This window comes from Alosa pseudoharengus, unplaced genomic scaffold, assembly GCF_046254945.1.
Source record: "Alosa pseudoharengus isolate Yale_2024_CS ecotype anadromous, Long Island Sound unplaced genomic scaffold, YU_APseudo_1.1 YU_APseudo_1.1_scf_24, whole genome shotgun sequence".
Classification (NCBI taxonomy): Eukaryota; Metazoa; Chordata; class Actinopteri; order Clupeiformes; family Clupeidae; genus Alosa; species Alosa pseudoharengus.
Window position 1 is genome coordinate 15,160,899 of NW_027468689.1, and position 24,738 is coordinate 15,185,636.

The 24,738-nt window shown below is 41.9% G+C and overlaps 2 protein-coding genes across 4 annotated transcripts in view; both read left to right on the plus strand.

Annotated features, from left to right (window-relative positions):
* Positions 1-10,577, plus strand: part of filip1l (filamin A interacting protein 1-like) — a 45,222-nt gene extending 34,645 nt beyond the window's left edge. Inside the window, exons 4-5 of one of the 3 annotated variants that reach the window (XM_076303233.1) lie at positions 2,443-5,245; positions 10,049-10,577. In XM_076303233.1, coding sequence (XP_076159348.1) covers positions 2,443-5,245; positions 10,049-10,243 — 2,998 coding nt within the window. In that variant the 3' untranslated portion in view covers positions 10,244-10,577. Of the gene's footprint in view, positions 1-2,442; positions 5,779-10,048 lie in introns of those variants that run through there. The other 2 variants (XR_012990927.1, XM_076303232.1) reach the window with 2 other exon arrangements.
* Positions 10,578-11,201: 624 nt separating this feature from the next.
* On the plus strand, positions 11,202-16,793 carry LOC143141953 (uncharacterized). Its single transcript, XM_076302629.1, has 6 exons — positions 11,202-11,558; positions 12,724-12,816; positions 13,166-13,296; positions 13,627-13,788; positions 14,031-14,257; positions 16,179-16,793. The coding sequence occupies exons 1-6, from the start codon at positions 11,492-11,494 to the stop codon at positions 16,261-16,263; spliced, it is 765 nt and encodes a 254-aa protein (XP_076158744.1). The 5' UTR covers positions 11,202-11,491; the 3' UTR covers positions 16,264-16,793.
* Positions 16,794-24,738: the final 7,945 nt, after the last annotated feature.

Consider the following 24,738-nt stretch of genomic DNA (forward strand, 5'->3'; position numbering starts at 1 on the left):
TTAATGACTTACTAGCTGGACCATGCCTTTGAAAACAAATTGTGCCATGTTTCAATTCTAAAGTTGATTGAATGCTCTCTCTTTCTCTCTCTCTCCCTCTCTCTCTCTCTCATACACACACACACATATACACAGACAGACACACGCACACAACACACACACACACACAGAGAGAGAGAGAGAGAGAGAGAGAGAGAGATATATAGTCAAAGACAATAATTTGCTGTCTTTCACACACACACACACACACACACACACACACAAAGATGTATATCTACATTTATCTGAAATATCTACTGCTTCCATTCCACAGTCATTCACATGCAGCGCAGTATATCAGCAGAAAGAAATTCCATGTTATTCAGTCCACTAGCAACAACAGGACCAAAACACTGTCCAAGTAGAAACCTCCCGTAGCGAGAGGAGATGTAACATATAGCTCTATCGCATCACCACATCTCAAATCAACAGCCTGGGCTTTAGAGGCAGCCCCCATCAGGCACTTATCCGTTCCCGTCATCTAGCGAGAGCCGTGCCACCGGCATCTGCTCTCCCCAACTCCTGTTCGTGCCTCCCGGCTCTGTTATTGTAGTGTTCTGTTCCTATGACACAGCATGGCTTCTCCAGGGAGGAGCTGCAGTTTCACTGAAACGTAATTACCCCCCTCAAAAAAAAGAAAAAGTAGTTATGCGATTAGCATCTAAGGAATACATGTCACTTCCTCCCGTGGGATGGAAGCTCTGCTTGAGTAGAACTGGCACTCTGGAGATGATTCAGGTACTGTGTCGTATGACATAGTGAGAAATAGAAATACTAGTGTATTTGTATCACTGTGCCGGAGTATTTATGGAAAGAATTTACAAAAGGGCTTGTGAAGAACACTGCATGAGTAATGCACACCTAAAAAAAAATGCAAATTCACACTGCACTGCACGCAGAAAAAAAAAGAAAATGTATCCAAATTCACACCAACACTGAAGCTGTGTTGGACACACTAATGTGTACACTTTTACAGCAAAGTAAAATTAGAATATTCAGTATTATACCCCTTATAATATAAAAAGATAATAATCATAATTAGTAGCTGAGAAGTGGGAAAAAATCTGTCTGCATTCTACATGGCATAATGTCCTCTGAGGGTTCCCTATACGTGGAGCTGAATATTTTGAGCAGAAACACAGAGCAGTGGTACTTTACCAAATGTTGGTGCCATATGTTATATGACTATTCCAAGTATACAAAATTCAAATGACCTTTAAATAATGTCAGAACTTAGGATTCAGTGGTGTTTATGAATGTGAAAATGATCCATGCTGTGTGGCATGGGGAATTTCTCCTCTTCTGGTCCGCTCCCTTGGTATGTATCAAATGCTGTTTCATTACCACTTCAGTTTCACTTGCTTTGATCAAGTCTGTCTCCAACATGGTGGAACATGTGGAAAACGTTTAAGCAAGTACTCCCAGAGTCCCTACCCTGTCTCCAAATCCCCTCAGCAGAGCAAAGAGGTGACATTCTCTCTCTATCTCCCTCCCTGCTTACCTCGCTCTTTCAGCCCTCGTCCCTCACTCAAACGTCCACATTGAGAGGCATACACATTTGGGCGCACATACACAGACACGCGCAGACAAAGACACGCACACACACACACACACACACATGCGCAGACCCACACATATGCAGACAGAGACGCAGAGAGAGGGACCCACCCTGTCTCTCTGACATCATTTCATCTACCAGGAGCTACGTGGAATTAGTGAGTGCTGGGAGAAAACCTCTGTTTATACAGCCAAGCTGTAATTGCCTCTGGAAGAAGGGGAATTCCTTTAAATATAAAACCACCAAGGGAAGGTGGTGGAGTTTCGCATGTGGAGGTGAGGAAGGGAGGAGGAGAGGGCTAGGGGGGGCATAGGAACCCCCTAATTAGGCGATTTTTCCATGCCAGTGCGACATCTGCAGAGTTCACTGGCAGCTGTGTGTTCTGCAGTCAAAACATCCCTTCCAGGGCTGGCGGCACAAGGCCCGCCGAAAAAACGTGCCAGCCACTCTGACCCTAGTTTCCCCCTGTGTGTTGCCCGGAACATATACTCTCTCTTTCTTGCATACCCTGTACGTGAAAAGTGTTCGCTCCCTCTGAAACAACATCTTGGGTTTTGAATGAAATATGAGTGTTCAGTCTTTCAGTACATATGACTGCCAAAAAAGTCAACATGAAAAACCCATTACACCTTGACAGTGGTATTATGTTAAACACGTGGGCGTCTAATAGTTTTCTTAAAAGGGATGTACAGTTAATGGATTTTTTTTACACATATCTTAGTGAAATGCTGTGAAACAACTCACAAGAGAGTGTTGAAATACACTCACTGAAAGTACATTATATTCCACTTTCCATTAACTACAAAATCAAATGACATGCTTTTCCTTCTTTTTTTCTTTTCCAGATTAAAGTTGCTGATAGACCAGGAGAAGGCCTACCAGGAGCGAAAGGAAGAAGAGCAGCAGAGAAAACTGTCCAGTCTGCAGGAGGAGCTCACCAAGCTCAAGTCATTTGCCCTGCTGGTCGTTGACGAACAGCAGCACCTCACAGAACAGCTCACTCAACAGACAGCGAAGGTCCAGGAGCTGACCGCTTCCGCCTCCCAGGCACAGGAGGCCCTCAGCTCAGCCCAGGCACTGACCCAAGAGGAAGAGAGCAAAGTCCTCCAGTTAGAGACAGAGCTCCGTGACCAAGCCACTCACTTCCACCAGGAGGAGGAAGCCATGACTGCCAAGCTGATCAGCGAGGATGCCCAGAACAGACAGCTTCGCCAGAAGTTGTCGACACTCAGCCGGCAGCTGGACGAGCTGGAAGAAACCAACAAGACCCTTCGTCGGGCCGAGGAGGAGCTCCAGGAACTGAGGGACAAGATAGGCCGGGGGGAATGTGGCAACTCCAGTCTGGTCTCTGAGGTGGAAGAGCTGAGGAAAAGGGTCATGGAAATGGAGGGCAAAGATGAGGAGCTGATCAAGATGGAGGACCAGTGTCGTGATCTCAACAGAAAGCTGGAGAAGGAGGCCAGCCAGAGCCGAAGCCTAAAGGCAGAGGTGGACAAACTCAATCAGAGGATCACGGAACTGGAGAAGTTGGAAGATGCTTTTGGTAAAAGCAAACAGGAATGCAGCACACTCAAATGCAACCTGGAGAAAGAGAGGACTGTGACTAAGCACCTATCGAATGAGCTGGACGTCCTCAAGGTCAGGATAAAAGAACTTGAGACCATTGAGGGTCAGCTAGAGAAGACCGAGCTCACGCTGAAAGAGGACCTCACCAAGCTGAAGACCTTTACGGTCATGCTGGTGGATGAACGTAAGACTATGGCCGAAAAGCTGAAGCAAATGGAAGACAAGATGCAGAACAGCACTAGTAAACTACAGGCAGAGCAAGACAAGGTCACCAGTGTGACTGAGAAACTGATTGAGGAAAGCAAGAAAGCCCTGAAGGCCAAGGCTGAGCTGGAGGAGAGGATGCACAGTGCCACCAAGGACAGAGATGAGCTCAGAGCCAAGCTCAAGGTGGAAGAGGAGAAGAGCAACGACCTACAGTCCAAGCTTACTATGATGAAGAAGCGGGTGCAGTCTCTCGAGGCTGTGGAGAGGGAAGTCATGAGAAACCGAGCCAAAGAGGAGCACATCAAGTCACCTACCCCGAACCGCTTTCAGCAGGAGGATAACAAGATTAAGGATCTCACCCAGGAAGTGGAGAGGCTGAGGAGGAAACTCAAGGAGATGAGGGTCGTTGAAGATGATCTGCTGAAGACAGAGGATGAGTTTGAGACACTGGAGAAACGATACTCCAATGAACAGGAGCGAGCCAAGGTCTTGATGGAGGAGCTGGAGATCTCTAGGAATGAGCTGTCCAAGTACCAGCTGGCAGAGAAGGAGTCCTCCAACCAGGAACATATGCTTTACAAGCGCCTAAAAGAGGAAGAGGCCAAATCTAGCCACCTTACCAGAGAGGTGGAGGCCCTCAAGGAGAAGATCCATGAGTTCATGGGCACTGAGGAGTCTATCTGCCGTGTGAAATCAGATCACACCGTTCTCCAGAGAAGGCTGACCCAGCAAGAGGTGAGAAACAAGGAGCTGGCCAGAGAGATGGAGAACCTCACCCGCGAACTGGAGAGATACCGTCGCATCAGCAAAACTTTACGGCCAGGCATGAACGGCAGACGATTCTCAGACCTGCACGTCTCCACAAAAGAGGTGCAGACTGATCCGACGGACATCCTTCCTCCGAACTACAAGAGCTTAGCTCCACTGGAATGTGCTGTGGTGAATGGGAAGCTGTATGAGGAGAGTGACCCTGAAGATGACCCTAATTACAATGAGGTTCATATCACTAAAGGTAATGCCTCCCTTATCAACAACGTCAACAACCTGAACAACAACATGAGGCGAGCAAGAGTTCCCTTCATGAAAACCAAAGAAAACCAACACCCCATTAACGGCAAAGTGTCCCCAAGACAGAATGGGAACCATGCCCAACAAGGGGATGTGTTTCTAACACACAGCCCTGGTCAACCTCTGCACATCAAAGTCACACCAGATCATGGCCACAACACGGCGACCCTGGAGATTACCAGCCCCACCACTGAGAATGCTCAGTCCTACACCAGCACTGCAGTCATCCCCACAAGCGGTGCTCCACCCAAGCAACGAATCACAATCATCCAGAACACATCCATCACCCCTCCCATGAAAACCAAAGGCTCCTCGTCGTCGGACAGCCCCTGCAGTCCAGACCAAGCCATGTCTCCCTTCACCATGGCAGCCTATTCCCGAGCGATGACCCCAGACTCCTCGGGGTCAGTTACACCTGACAGAGCCATGTCCCCCATCCAGATTGTCTCTGTCACCACAGGCACCCCAGATCGTTCCCAGCCTGCAGAGCCATTGGAGGTGACCAGTGGCCATGCCGTTTTCCGTGTCAGCCCAGAAAGGCAGAACAGCTGGCAAGTCCAAAGGTCCAACAGCACAGGCTCAAATGTGATCACCACTGAGGACAACAAAATCCACATTCACCTAGGGAGCCCTTACATTCAGGCCATTAACAGCACCTCTAGGCCAATGAGCCCCTGTTGTTCACCTGGGCAGGAGCAAAGAACTCCGGTGTTAACCAATGGCACTCCCGCCAAAGGCAACAACAAAATCACCAGTAGCATCACTATAAAACCCACTTCCTCCCCACTCCCGCGGCCACAGATTACAGTAAGTAACATCTATGACTGACCCAGTTCACCAAGCACCCCTACCCACACCTTAGAGTAGTAATTTATCCAACCCCCAACTCCAATCCATGTGCCCAATCCCATACAATCCCACCCATTTGTGTTAACCCTAAACCCCCTCCTGTTTAGTTTTACTTGACCATATTATACCATTTAGAATGTTCAACCACAGCACTTTTTCTGTTTGTTTGTTTGTTTGTTTGTTTGTTTGCATTGTTTAGTCAGACATTGGGGGGAATATACTGTATGTGTCTGCATGACCAAAAAGTGCGGGGAGAAAGGATGAACTAAAGCGGGATAACTAAGTGAAAGTTCTAGTATACTAAACTTAATTTTAGCCTTGGCTGTCTTGTGTGTGCACTTACTGTACTTGCTTTTCATGAGAAATTACCATGTACTGAGACTATTCACGGATGTACCTTTTATTTTGCTTATGCATCATATATACACATAAATGACTTGCATTTGTTATGTTGAATATTTCTTTTCTAATAATTAAAACAGTTAATGTTGTTACGTATAATTTCTTATTTTTCCATCAGTGTCTGAAAAACACTTCATGAAACACATATGTTTTCATTTTCTTTACGTCAAGCATGCCTCAGAACATGGTAATGTAGTGAAGAATGCAGTTGGTGTACTTGTTCCTCACATGTGGACGTTTGCATGTGCTGTCATTATCCTCTTTGTTGGTACATACCCTTTAAATTACAACACATAATTTGAAATTAAATTTCAACAGAACAGCCTTGTTCTGTTTTAAAGGATATGCAACTATGTTAATACAAATTCATCTCACATTCATCTCACATATGGATACAGAATCTACAATGACTCTATGAAAGAAAGCCAAAACACACTGTGTAAAAATCACACGCCTTCTATACATGTTTGAAAAATTCCTAAAGATTTAGGCAACTTCAGGCAAATTAAAGAACTCTTTTAACAACTGGGGCTCTGAGAACTCTGTGTTAACATTCAGAGTTTATTGAAAGGAGGGAAAAAGAATTCTGACATATGTTTGCTTGGCTGAGTTTAATTCATAGGCTGATGTCATAGTTTCTCCCGATATCCAAAACACAGAAACCCAGTAACTGTGAGCTGAGACTTGCATGGGTGAGTTTGCAGTCTCTCTCAGTGATACAATGGAAATTCAGTTCACAGTTGGGGTGAGTTAACTGTTTACGTGACCTTAATTTACATTTATTCTACAGTTAACAGTAATTATATGAGAAATTGAGAAAAAAAAGAATATTTATGGCAATCTTAATTTCTATTTTCCTTGAGCGTTAGACAAAAAGTAATTTAAGCAGCACTGTTTCAGAACACCAAAAGAAAAAAAATATATTTGTCTTAATAGTATTTTTTGAGTGAGTTTAACTTTTTTAGAGAATACATGTAATATTGCTTTAATAATAATAATAACAATAATAATAATAATAATAATAATAAACATTTCCAAGGGTTTGACAATAAGGCAAAATAAACTCACTCCGGTCAAAAGGTCAATGTGAGAAGCAGATGTCACACATTTCATCTGAAACGCTATGAGGTCATTCTCCCTGTGAGAGCGCTATGCACTTTTGGTCCTCTTCAAACTGGGGAAAACATCACTCAAATATACTGCATTTATATGAATACAGACAACTGCACACTTTGGAAATAGCTGATAAATGTGTAGGCCTTACACTTGTCAATGCAATAAAGCACTCAGCAGGCTATTTCGTTAACTGCAATACTCACAGACAAAAACATATGATTTTTTTAATGATTGCTGTGATACACTAACTGGCCTCCCCACTGGAAGCACCCTCTCCCTTCCTTCCAAGAAACATAGAAACCTTAAGATTACCGTTCTTTAGTATACTTGCCATTTGTACTGTACTGCTTTGTGCAACCCTTCCAGATCAGACATAAAACAGCTGTGGATCCCGCGCAGCCATAGTCCGACAGACACAAAGACTGCAGCGGCCAGGAAAACACCCTTTGACTCACTATTAATGTACAGAGCTGGCTATGTCAAGCGTTAAATTGATTCAGGCTGGAATTTTTTCACAGTCTGGAAGCTGGATCTCTGTTTCTGTCTATGGGAGCAGCATTACAGTAAGTGGCAGTCTGAATGGGATGCTGTTCATCCAGGGCAGCTGTTATATTTTGCCACCTCAATGTACAGTCATCTCAGTGGTGGCCACTGGCCAGAAAGCAACTTGGCTGCTCTAAACAAAAATGGATGTGGATAGAATTAAACAAAAAAAAGTGGACCATAGTGAAGTTTATTTTCACCAATTGAACAGAAAATTAATGATGCTACAGTGATCTATTTTGAAATCTATACATCCATTTCATGCCATCTTATTTTAAAGACCTTCTAAGTATACAACCAAAGACTATGTTCATGTGCTCTTTTTGCCCCTGATATTTTTACCACAATGATCTGTTGCGGTGGCAAGTCATCACCAGAGTGTGCCAACGTTATGAGCACCTCACTTGGTGCCAGCCAAAAAGGCGAATGGGGGTTTTAGCATGTGTAGTCTACACAGACGGCAAATGACAGTGAAATTCACATTGCCTCATTGTTACGGACAATAAACCCGGAGGATAAAATAAACCATTTGGCCGAGGCAGGCCCCAACTCCGCGGGGTGAGTGTAAGCGGATCCCTGAGAGCCGTATCCTCTGAAAACGGTGTCTCCTGACGCCCGTCAGAGCCCCAAACAAACGCTGTGTTTGGTTTCCGTGGAGACGCTCGTGCCAGCACCTCTGTGAGTGAACTGCTGGCCCGCACTTGGCAAAGGGGAAGTGCTTACTCCAACTCCTGGCTTTACGACTCCAAAGGGAGGACACTTTTAATTACATGTCATTATACGTTAAAACTACAAGCACTCTGACATGACCTACACTGAATTTTCTGGTACATTACCTCCACCACAGGCACGGCATGACCCAATTCTCAAATCCATGTCCTGCATGAATTTCATAGACGTGGTTCAGTACGCGTATTTTTGAAAAGTTCATTCTCAAAACCATAAAGCAACTCCCTCATGCTGTTGTACCCCACGATAGCTGCTCATAAATTGGCCTCAATTTGCCTCCCCGACTCCCAGGATAAAAGAGGACAGAGGTTTACAAAATGGGGGAGGTATAGGAGGACAACTGATGAAACAGTCTGTAACATCTCTCTCACTTCTTCACCCCCTTTCTCTGGATAAGATGTGCACCTTAGAAGTCCTCCTCCTCAATCTATCACACCGCAGGCGAAACTGCTAAGGTAGTTACTTAAAAACTATGGTGGCGGCTGAGTCGAAAGGGGCTGAAATGATTGCAGGGTGATGACAATCACAAAAGCATTCCTGCAGTGACATCACTCCCTGGCATAGGAGAAGCCAGAGCCGGAGCATTAGACGAACGAGGAGACTGATTGTGCAGCAAACAGCTTAGAGACCAAAAATCTCACTGGAGTCATTCACAGTGACGTTTCACAGATCAGAGTAAATCGATTCAACACCTGTCTTACCCCTACTCCGACCTCCAATACCCCCCCACCCCATCAACCCCATTCTATTCCCTTCTCCTACTCTCCTGACATCATCCTAACTCTCTCCTTGTATCCTTAGAGTGGATATCCTTAGAGTATGACAGAAAATTAGCTGAAATTTAACAGAGATGAGTGAGTTCAGTTCCAGACAAGAGCTGGATGAAAGATGCTGTTATTCCTTGAGCCCATGTGCATGTGGCTGTGGAGAGTCTTGTTGCATGGTTGCATGGTTGCATTAGTTGTTTACTGCATGATGTACAATATGCGTTTATGTTCATCTAACCACATCATCTCATGTAATTTATTCCTCTATGAGTCTACTCCTTTGCCTTACCAACTTTGTTTCATCAGTCTAAACACCTTTCCATTAATGTCAACGTTAAAAGATGAGTCTGAGACTGAATATCATGGCAGCATTTAAGAATATCCATCATGGTTTAGCAGGCAAGGTACATCCATAGCCCAGGCCTCCGGTCAGTAAGGGCAACAAACCTTGGACTTACCCAAATCTCAGACACATTAAAGACATATTTCTTCTGATGGTTACTAACAAATGATTAAGTATCTTCAGAAGAACATCAACATTAGATGCTCATTAGAACCATTAAGGTTGACAAGTATTATGAACAACTGTGCAAGTATTTATTTTGTAGTTTGCCAGGATCTCAGAACAGAATGTAGGCCTTCACTTAATGTGCAAAACAATACCATAAAAACCATACACGGTGAAAACAATAGTCATTTTGAGCTTTGCCTTATTGAAAATGCATTGAAAAACCCTTTGGGGGAAAAGGACAGCACCATCTTGTGGTGTATGTTGAATATAATCATGAGATTCGACTGCAGGGCTCATACTCATAGCTGCCTGCACCATATATTTTTCTGGCATCAGCTGCACATAACATAACTTTACAATTTATATATAAGACATCCAAATCTCTGCCCACAAACCTATGGAATCTAATTAGGTGGTGTAGAGCAGCGATCACAAGAAAATATGCAGCAGGATTGAGAAACAATATCCAGATATACACAGGAGAGATGTTAAATTCCTTGTAATGTATGTAGGGGATTTGTCACAGTGGCCAATCAACAACCAAACCTATGGGAATGGCAATGGGAAACACTGTATCAGAATGAGCAGGCGTGTCATAGGACTGTGTGTCGGTAGCCTGAATATGCTAGAACTGTGGTGTCTGCCGTCACTGTCATGCTGTTAATATTCCATACCTTTCTGTCTTTCCAACAGATACCTCTTGAAGCATTCCGACGCCCTGGTCCCACAAGGATTCCCAAACCGAAGCCCTATGGTGGATCAAAAGGGGCAAACAATGCTGTCAACGCAGGGATAAGCAAGACACCTCAGACATCACAGACACCTCAGAATACAGCCAAAAATATACCCAACAATTTAAATGTGGTGAACCGCTCATCAAAAACATAGATACCTTATTTCATTAGTTCATTATCTCACATATTTTTGCGTCATTGGTGCTCTAAGTTTGACCTAATTTTATTCATTGTCTTTTGGATACCATACAGTATAGTTCAACTGAGTGATTGACAAGAGACAAGATCTCTGGCTATTTTCAAAAAGCAAGCCCAGCACGGTTTAATGAAAAGGTGGACAATGCAGACCATTTCAGTTTTACAAGGTGCTTCAGTCCTTTTTGTAATTGTGTATTATGTTACTGTCTTGAACACAGCTGTTTAATGTAACTGTCACATCATTAAATCTCTCAATATGGCATTAGTGATATGCACATCGTAGCAATAATGTATATAAATTGTTGTTGTTGGTAGATTAATTAGTTTCCTATCTTCCAGTTTCATGCCAATGTACTTGACCTTTTTAAAATGTGACAATCACTGTATTTGATGGTTATGTTAATAAAGATTATGTTTTTGTACTATAGGCCTACTTGACTGGTCAATGGTAGCCTATGTCCCCTGCGTAGAAAAAACAGTAAGACAGTAAGAGGAAAAACTCACAGTAGTCCTACTAATGGCAAGTGGCAACTGAAGAATTGAAGACTCAGTGTAGAAATGGTCTTGGTCATGTTCTGCTTCACAGTGGGAAATTATGAAGAGTGGTCCCTTGGTCATTCGTAGCCTATTTTTTTTCATCTTCAAGCTCAGGTTTGTCAGGTTTGGACCATAGACTGTATACAGTCTATGGTTTGGACACTCCACTGGACACTCCACTGTGCACAGGACACACTTGTTTTGGGAAGTGTTGGAGCCGAAATACATCATCCAATCACAATCGAAGCGGTTCAGCAATATTGACCAATCCTACTCGACAGAACACCAAACCACGCCCAGGCGGCAAATTCCTGTTGGAGGTTTCCTGTAGCGAACGCGGGATTTAACTCATTTACCGCGAAGATATTGGTGATGAATGTAATATAAACGTTAGCAGTGGCTTGTTCATAGGAACATAGGTTTGTTATCATCTCAATGAGTAATGTTATACAGTAACGGAATATATGTTTGTAAAGTATTTCTTGGATTGCAATGCTGTGCAGTGTACTTTCATTAACTGCACTTTCGTTGCCTTAGGTATCGATAACATTTTGGGAAGATATTGCTAACGTTAGCTATTAGGCACATTTTGTTCTTCGTTCGGTTCGGCTACTGTTAGCAGTATTATTTTAAATTGACAGAAGTGGAACGAAAAGAGTTTAGCGCAATGGCAAACATGTGCTTTGAAAGACGTGCCCTGGTGGAAATTCCCGAACCACAACCGAAAATTGCAGGTAAGTTTTGAAAAGTCTAAACACTTTAATTCAACAATCCGCAATAAACACCTTGTTAGCCATCCATCACTTAAATGCTGGCTAACATTAACTTAACATCCATCTCATCCATTTCCCTCCACCAATGGACTGGCTTGCTTGCTAGCAGTAACGTTACATTTTACAGATTGAAGTTAATACGTTGAACTGGTAGGATCCATAATGTTTACAATAAAATGTCATGACTAATTAGTTACTTGTATTGCACATTTGTGAGCTAACGTAGCTCACCTAACCTTTGAGTTCCAAGTTGACGTTAGCTGGCGCGAGAACCTAAGTTATTGTTGCAAATTCTAACCTGATAATTTAACCTATTTAATAATCTTTCTGTGACTTTAAGTTTGTTACGTCAACGGGCGTCTTACTCATGACATTAGATTGTTATACAATTGCCATGTGTGGTGTATTTCTGTGTTGTGATTTTAACGTTAACATTAACGTAAACGACTAATGTAACCTAATGTGTCAATAACTTTGCTAACAAGGGATGCTAGTTACTTGGCGCTAAACCAGGCCCCTCGGTTTAGCTTCACAAGTGTCGCAAGCAACTTATAACGTTTTATATAACGTTAGATAGCTATGGGAAGATTAAAAAACAAAGCGGATCAAAGGTAACTTGTCTATAAATTAGTAAATTAAAAATGACAAAATTGATCAATTTGTTCTGAATAACTTTACAGAACGTTGTTGATGCCAAATTGCAATGGCCTGTAGCTGCTAGTTGAGGAAAACATGGCCCTTGGCCTGTCTGTTTACTGAATATAGTAGATATTGTCGGCCGTCGCACATTAGGAAAAGATTGTAGTCTGGACAACGGTTTTCTTAATAATCAGCAAATATTGCTGTGGAAAATTATCTTGCTGCAAGTCGCTTTGGATCTTTGCAAGTCGCTTTGGATCTTTGATCTTCGCTTTGAAAAGCATCTGCTAAATGAATACATGGAAATGGAAAATCGAAGTTTGTCATACATGTTATGATCTACCATTCTTTTGTACTTTTTGACATAGATTTGGACCAAACATGGACCATGTCGTTTTCCATTGGAACAGTAAATGTATTGGTGATCTCTGGCCAAATCCTAATACCATGCCTACTTTAGAGATGTAATTTTCCTGTCTGCTCACAGGCCACTTGCGGAGGTCCTACATGGATGTTTTAAGTACCCGTGTGGGGGCCCTACCAAACAGCACAGGCTCCCGGACAAAACGCGCCCGCCCATGTAAGTATGCTGTGTGTACACACACACACACACACACACACACACACAGCTTATATCCAAACAGTTCAGAACCATTCAGCTCATTCATATATTTTAGGCGCATTCATGAAAATGTGACTGAAGAAATGCACATTTCCCACCCCTTGTGTTTGGGGTAATTAAAATTGGGGTTTTACAAGGTATTATCACCTATATGAGATTATTAAACAAAGAAAAAGAAAATCCACATAATTATTTAATATATACTTTAATGTCATACTTCATAGAAGCAAAAGTATGTAGTATGCGCAGAGCATGAATAACAGTGATGTAAATGCAACAACAACAGCAACAAAACATGTTCTTGCAGTGGTTGCCTGCAGACAGCGGCAGTGGGTTGACGAGAGCGACTCTAGAGGGGAAGAGGTGGAGAAGACTTCCATGGTACTGTCCAGTCAGCAGCTAGTCCAGCTCCTCAGCTCCCTCATCCTCCTGGAGCAGGTAACCAATCTACACCAGGGCTCGACATTAATGGTTGCCCTTGGCTACCAAATTGTTACAAGTAGCAACCAGTTTTGGTTGGCTTTGGCAACCAAAACCTCATGCCTGGTTGCCAAGCTAGCAAAGCTGGCAACCACTTTTAAAAGTTAACTTTGAGCCTTGATCTACACCCTCATTTACAGCATCCATCACAATCGTTATGACCTGTATGCTTTAGCATTATTATTTAAAAAATAATTTTGCATACTACATGTCAAATGGCAAATGTCGAGATGAGCGTGGTTCTGTCAGTATGCGTACACTTGGTAAGACGGAACTGTCTTTTCACAGAAACAGACGTGCACAGAGCACACATCGAATCTGAAGCCGCTGCTGGAGGACTTGCTTCAGAAGAAAGCCAATGTTTACAGATCCATCCCTTACTCACGCTTAGGGTCCAACAGAGATGCTCACTGTTACAGAAAAGCCTACCCACACCTAGTGGCATTCAAGGTGAGTTTACACAAATAATTACATAATTGACACTCTCAAAGAACAATAAATGGTATATCTCAACAGACTGGTCTATGCAGGTGTGCTTACACGTATTATTTTTTGCTACGATATAGACATGGATGCTAATATGGCATTCAACCAAAACTACTACTATTCAGTCCTGTCCTGTAATCGCCTCTACTCTCTACTCCCTAAAGGTAGCATGTCCTCTTATCTTTCTTTCCTCTTTTTAACTCCAGCGTTCATGCCAGGAGGGTGGGCAGACATTAGCGCGGCGTGGCGAGTGGGAGTCTCTGCTGGAGTTTGCTCTGACCGGCTGGAGGTACGTCAGTGAGCTGCCGCAGTGGGACACGGCGCGCCACAACACCGTCCGCGAGCACTGCTACACCGCGCTGGCCAGGCATTGCAGCATGGCGCTCCGGCATCACCAGCCCGCGCCCAGCAAAGCCAGAGAAATGCTGAGGAGGTAAGAGGCCCATTTCATTTTCCACGCTATGTTTTTTTGTTTTTTCCCCAGAGTGACTCTCACAGATAGTGCTGAGCTGTGAAAAATAGCTGGAGTTCAGCTGGAGCTGGAGTCTTGGAATAATAAGACTCCTGCAGTTGATTAAAATATCAGCTGGATTTGTGGAGAATTGCATAGTGAAATTAAAATATTAATTCAAGATGATGCCCTTGACACATGAACAGTCACTCCAGAGCACTTGTGAGATGCATGTGTCTCAACACAAATGTTGGCAAGAGATGGACTATAAAAATTATAATTGTGGGTGTTATGACTGCATGAGATCACTTCAGTTTGCCATCAAACCCAAAGTGTTGGCACTTGGCACTCATGGCTGTTCACTATTACATGTCAGCCATGGGGTCCATAAAAAAGACAAATAATCAAAATGAATTTGTTTGTATTCATATCAGGCTCTGATGGTACTGTAGGCTACAGGTCCATAAGGTCGAACTTGCAGAGAAATCAGCCGGCATTATTTCGCTAGCTAAGTTGATATGCATATGCGTAAGTCTTATACTGGTCTCAAGTATAAGTATATATACTCTTGATCCCTGCATTTATCCCAATCTGTGAATTAGTGAAACACACTCAGCACACAGTGAACACACAGTGAACACACAGTGAGGTGAAGCACACACTAATCCCGACGCAGTGAGCTGCCTGCTACAGCAGCGCTCAAGGAGCAGTGAGGGGTTAGGTGCCTTGTTCAAGGGCACTTCAGCCGTTCCTACTGGTCGGGGATCGAACCAGCAATCCTCCGGTTACAAGCCTAAAGCCCTAACCAGAAGGCCACGACTGTCCTTACCTTGGTATATCCTTTGCCTGGTCACAACATCAAAACCCTTCCATCTGTGATCTGTAACCAACAACATAGCAGCTCTCTGTGATAATGGGTTGTGTCTGAAACCTAATTGTTTTCTTCAGATGCACCAGTAAGTCTCTTTTTTTGGCCATGGATTTTGCCCTGATGAAGGCCTAGCCATGGCCGAAACATGTTGGCAATTTTAACATGATCTACTATGATTAAGCCTATTTATTAAAGCTTTTTTAACTTTTTTTGAAGAGTGCCTTGGACAATCCATCTTTATACATATATATTTTTCTACCAAAGAGCACCTTCACAAATACTTCAAGTTACCAGTGGTATTACGCTGCAGCCCTCCAAACTCGTTCCACAAGTCTCTTTATTTGTTCACATTTTTAGTCCAAAAGAGTTTTGACTGTCAGACAAAAGATCTGGGTAGTGCATTGGTAATTATTTCATTATATATTTGAAAACCAGCTAGCATAACAGCGCTCAAAAATATAATCTCTGATCATAAGCATTGTATTGGGGCAGAAAGCTCTCCTGAATGCTTTTATTTGAAGGAGGATTTATTTTGAATCTTGCAAACTTGCAGTCAAGTTCACAACATTGCAAGTCCAGTTGCAGTTTTCACCTACACCTGATTGCAATGTCCCAAATCCAAACGACTATCCAAAGTTTCCAAGCAGCACTTTCCAAATGAAAGTGATGGGGATAAATGAGGACAATTGCTGTCTTGTCACGTTCTCAAGGCCAGCACCCTGCTAGTTGCTAATGCAACACTTAAGCATTAGTTTCCATTTTTACAGTGTTTTTTTTTTTTTTTTTTTTTTTTCAGAAATAATTTTATAATAAATATAATAAGTCTATAACAAGAGTCACCATGGGTGGTGTTGAAATTATGTGCAGAGCGTGTCATTTTCTATCATCTCTGGTCTGTTTGCCCCTCAAAATTGAAAGTTAATGTGTTTCTTTCGGTAAATTTGACATTGCCAAGGGAGAAAGATGAAGAGGGATTAATTAGAGGTGTAGCTGTATGGAATTCCTAACACTTTCTTGTCTTTTCTCCCTCAGATTAAAAATGCCACAGGGTCACAATCAACAGGCATCGTCTTGTGTAGAAGAGCTGAAGCAACTTCTCAAAGACCTCAAACATTAAATGAAAGATGTAATACTTAATGCTAAAATTATCAAACAATATACTCAGAAGGGGTTTTCTCCACCAATCTAAATGCTGCCATGGCAATGCCTCTGCAAAGGAGTCAAGTGCAGAGAAACAAGCACAGAGACTGTCAACAGTCACCTTCACATGATGCAGTGTGTCCATGGTGATACGAGGGAAACCAGCCACCTAACTGCCTTGTGGTATTCGTTTAATGACCAAACTTTTGAAATGACTTTTTGTGTCTTGAGGATGGCCTCAAGAACTATGAATTGTAAGGAATATTTTTGTACGTTAATTTTCTATTAATAGTGGATGTTGGCGAGAATGTGAACTGGCCCAGTTGCTTCCTTGTTACTTGAAATACATGTTTGATTGTTAAGTTTTGTCTGAATGTTGGTGTGCTTTGAAAGTTTGTATGTATTTATATGAAAATGTAATAATTGTGTGTTTTCTTTGTCTTGTCCAGTGGCACTTTTCAGTTGTCTTGCCCCCAAACCCCCCTGGAAACTTGAATTTAAGATTAAATAAACGCTAAATGTTGAAGTAGTTTGAACTACTGCTTGTTATGTTCAATTGGTTGGCTCATGTTTTGAGTTTTAAATCTATTTATGTACCGTTGTACAAAGATGATGTAGGATAGTGGCAAGCTTGTAATGTAGAGAAAGCATTGCGGATGTCTCTTATTGTGTGCTGTAGTTCTCCTTTCTATCGCAAGGGGGAGATAATTACCCATTAGCACAGCCTGGCATACAGTATGATCTTGCAGTTGCACTCAACCCATATAGTCCATGGGCCAGAGCAGAAGTTGGCATCACCAAAGGTGGCAAAATCTAGCAATGATTTTCGTAATCCTCTATGTCTGAGAGAGATGTTTTGGTATGATAACCTTTTCTAAGTGGTAGCTTAGTTGTATTTTTACTGGCTTTTATACCCATACCAAGTACAATTCACAATACATGCCTATGTGTAGGTATAGGTGTATGCAAGTGTGTGGGATGATGTGTTATGTCTTAATCTATGTTATATACTATGAAGATGGCATAGGCTTTTAGAAAATATACAGTTTAGATGGATAGTTTAGCTTTCCATGAATTACATAGGCTAAAATGTATCAGTCATACACTTTTTCTACGTATAATATAGGATTAGATAGATAGATAGTGGGTGGGTCAAATCCAAACTCTTGCTATATCACATCTAGAGAGTATGGGCTTTTAGAAAATATATGGGTTAGATAGCTGAATACACTTTACACAGCTATTTTAGACCCATAACTAATAGCTGTCCATCGAAAATCAATGCATTTCAATGTAATGCAAAATACATTACAGAACTATAAGGTATAGTGGTATGGAGGAAGTTTGGAGATGTCTCAATGCACCTTATATCACATCTAGAATATATAGAATTCTCAGAAAAATATATTTTAGGGTAATTAATCTGTTTTCCTTAATGATACCAGAACTATAATGATCGGACATGCCATGATATTTCAATTCTAAAGAGAATGCATGTAGATCTTGCATAACTATTAGGCCTAAATTCTGTTTTTTCAATTTGTCTGGAACTATATTTGTTTTCTGAACATTCTACAGTACAAATATAAACTGCCAACTTTAGAGTGTGTTGGTCAGTGTTGCCAGAAATTGGGCTTCTTTTGACTTCGTCGGGTGGGGGGAAATAAGCTGGGCCACAGGGCCAGTATGTGGATGGAAACAGTTTAGTTAGGCTACAGAACAACAATGGCTGTTGTAGTGTCAAAAACAGATTACAAGGTGAGTCCTGTTTATTTGTATTTGTGTTGATGTGTGATGAGTAAGGATATGACCTTGATAATGACTAGGCTACTTGTGAAAGACTAGATATAATAACCCAACCGGCCCAAATAAGGTACTAACATCATTATCAAGCAATGATGTAAACTGTTAACTTCCACAATTTGTGTAAGGAAAGAAAGGACAAAAAGAATATAGAGATGTAGCCTGTGTGTGAGAGAGCAGTTTCAGTTGGTAGGCTAACTGAATTTACTGTATTTGAATTTGGTATTTTGAGTGGCAGAATACTGCTGATGCACAGTCAAGCCACAGCTCAAGCCACTGCACTCTCACTCTCTCTCTCTTCCTCACATACACACACACATACTTCACATACACAAACATGTTCTCTCCCTCACATACACACACACTCTCTCACACTTTCTCTCTCTCTCTCACTCACACACACACTTCATATATTCCCTCTGTCTCTCTCTCACACACACAGTCACACACACTGAGTAGGAAAAGGCCTCATTTTAGCACATCATTCCTGATATATCTCTGTTGCTTTCAAATTGTTGTACATCCCAGAATAGAGAAGCATGGCAGAAGGAAGTAGTGGTATTCAGGGGGAGTGTTTAATACATTGTTCAGATGATAAACCTTGTGGCACCTACTGTATGAACATAAAGTCAAGGAACACACTACTGAGAGCAGCTGGAATAAGAGCCTATCGCCCCATCCTTGATCTTGCTAAAGGTCTCCCTGAGGGTAGAATACCATCCATATTGTATCACAGAAAATGCCATAGCATCTTTACTATGAAGAAACTGCTTGACAAGATCCTTGCAAAAGACAGATCTGCAGAACCGTCTGTCACAGAGGACCTAATAAAATCCGCAAGGGAAGGTCCAACGACTTTAAGAGTTTATGAGGCCAAATGTATACAGGTGCTGGTCATATAATTAGAATATCATCAAAAAGTTCAATAATGTCAGTAATTCCATTCAAAAAGTGAAACTTGTATGTTATATTCATTCATTACACACAGACTGATATTTCAAATGTTTAATTATTTTCATTTTGATGATTATAACTGACAACTAATTCCCAAATTCAGTATCTCAGAAAATTAGAATATTACTTAAGACCAATACAAAAAAAGTTTTTTTTAGAAATGTTAGAAATGGCCAACTGAAAAATATGAACATGAAAAGTATGAGCATATAGCACTCAATAGTTGTGGGCTCATTTTGTCTGAATTACAATTCTGCGTGGCATGGAGTCGATCAGTCTGTGGCACTGCTCAGGTGTTATGAGAGCCCAGGTATCTCAGATAGTGGCCTTCAGTTCTTCTGCATTGTTGGGTATGGCGTATCACATCTTCCTCTTCACAATACCCCATAGATTTTCTATGGGGTTAAGGTCAGACGAGTTTGCTATCCAATTAAGAACAGGGATACCATGGTCCTTAAACCAGGTACTGGTAGCTTTGGCACTGTGTGCAGGTGCCAAGTCCTGTTGGAAAATGAAATCTGCATCTCCATAAAGCTGGTCAGCATGAAGCAAGCATGAAGTGACCTTGGACCTCAGAAAACACAATGGACCAACACCAGCAGATGACATGGCACCCCAAACCATCACTGACTGTGGAAACTTTACACTGGACTTCAAGCAACGTGGATTCTGTGCCTCTCCTCTCTTCCTCCAGACTCTGGGACCTTGATTTCCAAAGGAAATGCAAAATTTACTTTCATCAGAGAACATAACTTTGGACCACTCAGCAGCAGTCCAGTCCTTTTTGTCTTTAGCCCAGGCGAGACGCTTCTGATGCTGTCTCTTGTTCAAGAGTGGCTTGACACAAGGAATGTGACAGCTGAAACCCATGTCTTGCATACGTCTGTGCATGGTGGTTCTTGAAGCACTGACTCCAGCTGCAGTCCACTCTTTGTGAATCTCCCCCACATTTCTGAATGGGTCTTGGACACAGAGCTTTGTGAACAGTCAGCCTCTTAAGCGATGACCTTTTGTGTCTTGCCCTCCTTGTGCAAGGTGTCAATGGTCGTCTTTTGGTGAACTGTCAAGTCAGCAGTCTTCCCCATGATTGTGAAATAAACACTTGAAACATATCATATGTGTGGAATAAATGTATACAAGTTTCACTTTTTGAACAGAATTACTGAAATAAATCAACTTTTTCATGATATTCTAATTATATGACCAGCACCTGTATTTTATGACAAATGTAAGTATTTGAAAGGTCAAAGGACAAAAGAGAGTCTAACAAAATGCACAGAGTTAAGAGCTGATGACAAAATCAGAAGAGCACCCATCAGGAAAGGTGACAAAAGAGTACTATCCATAGCCAGTCGTGACTTAGTAGCAGCAGAAGGCCATTACCATAGATCCTGCTACATGACGTACACAAAGGAAGATTCAGACATAGACAAAGATGAAACTAACTTGGCCTGCAAATGTGTACGGACCTGCAAACTTCCTGACTGCTCCTGCCTTTCAAACAAATTAAAGTGCACGGAATTGTGTAGGTTACAAACTTGTAGCAATCAGATGGAGGAAGAGGAGGATGAGGAGAACATAAATGCCAGTCTGGATGAATATGATGATAGTGATGAAGATTAAAAAAATATTTTTGAGTCCTCATTAATCTTGTCTTCAAATGTTTAAGCACATCCACCTTTAAATTCCACTGTAGCCTAAAGTTGAGCAATTTTTGCAGCCAAGACATTATGGTCTCTATTAAAGCCAAACATGCCTATTCAGCCATTTAATCTTTATATTTTTTAAAAGCCCATACTCTCTAGATGTCACAAAACATGAGTTTGGACTTGATTCACCCTTTTCCATCATTTTGCATGTATATATTAATGTATTAGGCCTATATAGGCGAAAATGTGTACATTTTATTTAATTTAGCCTGCATCATTAATGAAAAACTAAATCATCTAAATTTTATATTTTCTACAAGCCTATGTCATCTAGATGTGATATAACATGGATTAAGACATGATATAACATGGATTAAGACATGTCCCACCTTCCTCCAGACTTTGAGGCACCCACATAGGCGTGTATAATTCACTGTGTGCAGGTATAAAAGCTATGAAAAATACAACTAAGCTACCACTTAGAGAGGGTTATCATACCAAATAATGTCCCTCAGGCATGGAGGATTACAAAAATCATTTGTAGATTTTGCCACCCCAGGTGATACCGATATGTGATTTTTTTAGGTCCTGGCCCATACACGTGCGGTTACTACATGGGGATGCAACCGCACAACCCTTCGTTAGCTCGCGGACTTAACTGCATGTTCAACAAGTTACGCACACCAAGGCCTGACCTACCTCAGTCTGCTCACAATTAATAGACCGTTATTATTCTAAATATGATCCTTTCCTGGAATGCACGATGGTGATCCGCAGGCGATAGATAGATTGGAAATAGACCTACAATGTCATCAGCTATGAGTGCGCACTGCGCAGTGCACACTGAAAGAAGCATCGTAGGCCTGCAATAGCCTTGCACAGGCTATTGTGAGGATTTGACTGAATCATCGGCGGGATGTCTGATCTGCAGCAAGAGGACATGCAAAATGTAGCCTAATGTTGAAGACATCTCGAAAAGAGGATCATTCTGAGAGCGCAGATATCCATACAGACCAAATAGCGTACCATGCCATGCCCATGCCCATGCAACACACAGAAAGTTGCCCGGGCCGGACAGCCCGGCGATTCAGAAATTTCCCCTTGCTACATTCCGCCGGCTTTCATGAAAATCGTGCTTGCAGTTTTGTCTTATTCTCAGGGAAACAACGAAATCGCTATAAATTGCATTTGGACACTGAGCAAAAATGTCAAGACTTAGCCTATAGCCAGCAGCAATATCCGTATAATAATTGTAATGTTATGATCATTACGATTGATAGGCCTATTATAATGTGGAGCAACCTATTGGAGCAACAGTTTGACCGTGAAAGGGGGAAATGGGAAAAAGAACCGTTTGAAATCAACTTAAAGACGCAGCAGTCTATTTTGGACCATTCAACTGTTTCATTAGCTAATATGGCCTGTCAAAAAAAAAAAAAAAACGTATTTGCTAATCATTGATTCAGGTAATGTTGAGCTAATTCAGACCAATAGGCTGAAGACTGCTTGTATTTAAAGGGCTTAAATATTGTTGCGGCCCCCCGAAAGTTATTTTTTCCATTGAGGTCAAAAAATGGCCCTTTTGATGCCTCTGATTGGTGAGCACCTCAGGTTGCTTCAGTATGGGGCAGACAACTTTGGGGAACAGTCGTCAATCAGAGTAGGCTACCTTCTACCAATGAAAAGGTATGGCTAATGGAGTGAAAATGATATAATCAAATTATTCAAGTAGGCTACAGGCGTAGTATTTGTGGAACCAATCTGTGATTCCCTGATCACAATGATGGCAATTATATCTGATTTAGCCTAGCCTATTCACCACCGAGTCCAATTTTGCGCAGTTGGTTACAGGTTAACATTATCCTATAGCCTCCTGAGACCATCCTGATGCTCGCAGATCAGTCTGGCAACTTTCCGATAGAGAAAATTTGGAGCAGTTCACCAAACGAACGGCCAATCAGCGTTGGTTTTGAGGAGGGTTTAGGTGTGACGCAACGAACAACATGACGGCATCCACAGATGAGATGAGCATAGCTATCGTGCAAGTTTTATTCAAATTAGAAAGTATTCAATCCCTAAGCTGTGAAGCTATGAGTCTCAGCCATGCATCTGGGAGGAATGAACGACACAGACATCCTCCACGGCCGATTCCAGTACTGTATGCCTACCGTGAAGACTTGATGGGAATTGCCGTTAATTAGGTTCACGTCACATACAAATGGTAAGTTAAAAAATCTTAACGTTAGTTATGTTACCTAACTTAATTGTAGCCTATGTTAAACGAACCCAGACAGCATTTACATCTGTGCCAGATCCGTTTTTGAATCAGCAGATTCGCGCAGCAGTCGCACTCAGTCGCACTCACTATGCAGATCTGCACCAACTTTGCGCCAGACTTGTCTGTAGCTTCTGACTGTGACAGTCCATCCAGCGGGTGCGGCGCCTATCCGGGGCAGCTTCGCAAACCAGACGCGCCACAACTGAATTGAGTCCGCCCGGTGGGTGTGGGCCAGATCCGCAGGAGCTGCGCAGACCTGACGCGCCACAACTAACGGAACACTTTTCCCCCACATAAACCTGCAACTCTACGTTATGTGATTATGCAGAGTGGAAGACTACAGGCTGCACCGTCTTTGTGATTATTGGTAAGTACATTATACAAGTATCATTTTAAATGTAAACTGGTGTTGATGTCATTTTAGTCTGCTAAATATTTAGGCTTGTATTAAACATGAAAGTTTACTTAGTTTACTCTGAAATTCTGACAACCTGAAACGTGCCAGACAAGCTGGGTAGTAGCTACGGTTAGCTTGTAGTCTAGGTTCTTTTAAACATGCATCCACAACTATGTGAACATGAGCTTTAAGGCTAAATTGGTGAGCTTTGCTTATTATTCACCAAAATCGCTTAATATCTTGTGTGTCCATTGTGTGTTAGCTGCAAATTCGTAGCCATTAGCGCTAACGTTACCCACTTTGTCTGTAGCTAGCCTTGCTGCTAGTAGCACTGCAGGTATTGCAGCGTTTTTTAAGCCTGTTTAAAATGGATTTAGAGTGGAAAAACTTGGCTGTAAACACTAGGCTTTTTATCGAAGGTCCACAAGAATTGTCGCTGTCCTCCAGTTTATCCGGTTTGGAATGCAATGCGTTGTTGGCATACTATAGGCTACTGTTATAAAATAAATAATCTTTGGATGTTTAATCTAATATTTTCTCTTTGTTTCTTTGCTTTGTGTACGTCTCACAGGAGCAGTGAGGAAGAATCGCAGGTTGATGCCTAACTTTAACGTTAGTCCATTGGGCTAGTTTTTGCCCTGGTCCTCTGACATCCATCCGTGAACGGCGCTGCTATTCACCGTCTGCTCTAAAATATTTCCCAGGACAGCTACTAGCCTCTGCGAGAGATCTTAGAGGATCTGCGCCAAATGCTAATGAAGATCTGGACCAAATCTGGCCCAAATATATTTTGCTGTCTGGGAAGGCATTAGAAGAACACTTTGTTCATCTAATTGGTTAATTTGGCCCGTCGATAACCAATAGGTGGTGATAGACCAGTGTTTCTCAAAGTGTGGTCCGGGGACCACTGGTGGTCCGCAAGCTATCCCAAGTGGTCCGCGAGCAGACGTGATAAAATATAATATAGAATAGTTGTGTGAAATATTGAACCAACTTGTATGTAAATCCAAACAGTTCTACAACTATGCTATGCCAGTTTAAATCATATGAATAATCTGACACAATAAGCAAGGTGCAAAGACAATAAGCAAGGTGGTTCATTGAGTAGGCCTATTGTGTAATATCAGTGTTGGGAACATTACTTTAAAAAAGTAATTAGGTATAGTTACTCACTACTTGTTCCAAAAAGTAACTGAGTTAGTAACTAAATTACTCTATGATAAGATCTGTAACACGTTACCAGGGAAAGTAACTATTTGCGTTACTATTACAAAAAAAAAGTTGCTATATGTCAAAGATTTTGGATTTTTTTTAGCAGTTTTGAGCAGCCAGTTGAAATGAGTAGAACAGCAGGTGTTCGTAGGCTACATA